The sequence below is a fragment of the Mandrillus leucophaeus genome, unplaced genomic scaffold (assembly GCF_000951045.1).
Source record: "Mandrillus leucophaeus isolate KB7577 unplaced genomic scaffold, Mleu.le_1.0 Scaffold5847, whole genome shotgun sequence".
Taxonomy (NCBI): Eukaryota; Metazoa; Chordata; class Mammalia; order Primates; family Cercopithecidae; genus Mandrillus; species Mandrillus leucophaeus.
This window is the reverse complement of record NW_012106305.1, coordinates 1-494: the sequence shown is the minus strand read 5'-3', so window position 1 is coordinate 494 and position 494 is coordinate 1. Positions and strand designations below refer to the sequence as shown.

At 64.4% G+C, this 494-nt stretch overlaps 1 protein-coding gene across 1 annotated transcript; it reads left to right on the top strand.

Moving 5' to 3' along the window:
• Positions 1–486, top strand: LOC105553191 (POU domain, class 3, transcription factor 3; the record flags this gene model as incomplete). Its single annotated transcript, XM_011999164.1, has 1 exon — positions 1–486. A coding segment is annotated over one exon (486 nt), but the record flags the coding sequence as incomplete, so codon positions are not given.
• Positions 487–494: the final 8 nt, after the last annotated feature.

The following is a 494-nucleotide window of genomic DNA, read 5'->3' as shown; positions in this document are numbered from 1 at the left end:
TCGGACGACCTGGAGCAGTTCGCCAAGCAGTTCAAGCAGCGGCGCATCAAGCTGGGCTTCACGCAGGCCGACGTGGGGCTGGCGCTGGGCACGCTCTACGGCAACGTGTTCTCGCAGACCACCATCTGCCGCTTCGAGGCCCTGCAGCTGAGCTTCAAGAACATGTGCAAGCTCAAGCCGCTGCTGAACAAGTGGCTGGAGGAGGCGGACTCAAGCACCGGCAGCCCCACAAGCATCGACAAGATCGCGGCGCAGGGCCGCAAGCGCAAGAAGCGGACCTCTATCGAGGTGAGCGTCAAGGGCGCGCTGGAGAGCCACTTCCTCAAGTGCCCCAAGCCCTCCGCGCAGGAGATCACCAACCTGGCCGACAGCCTGCAGCTCGAGAAGGAGGTGGTGCGGGTCTGGTTCTGCAATCGGCGCCAAAAGGAGAAGCGCATGACGCCGCCCGGGATCCAACAGCAGACGCCCGACGACGTCTACTCGCAGGTGGGCAC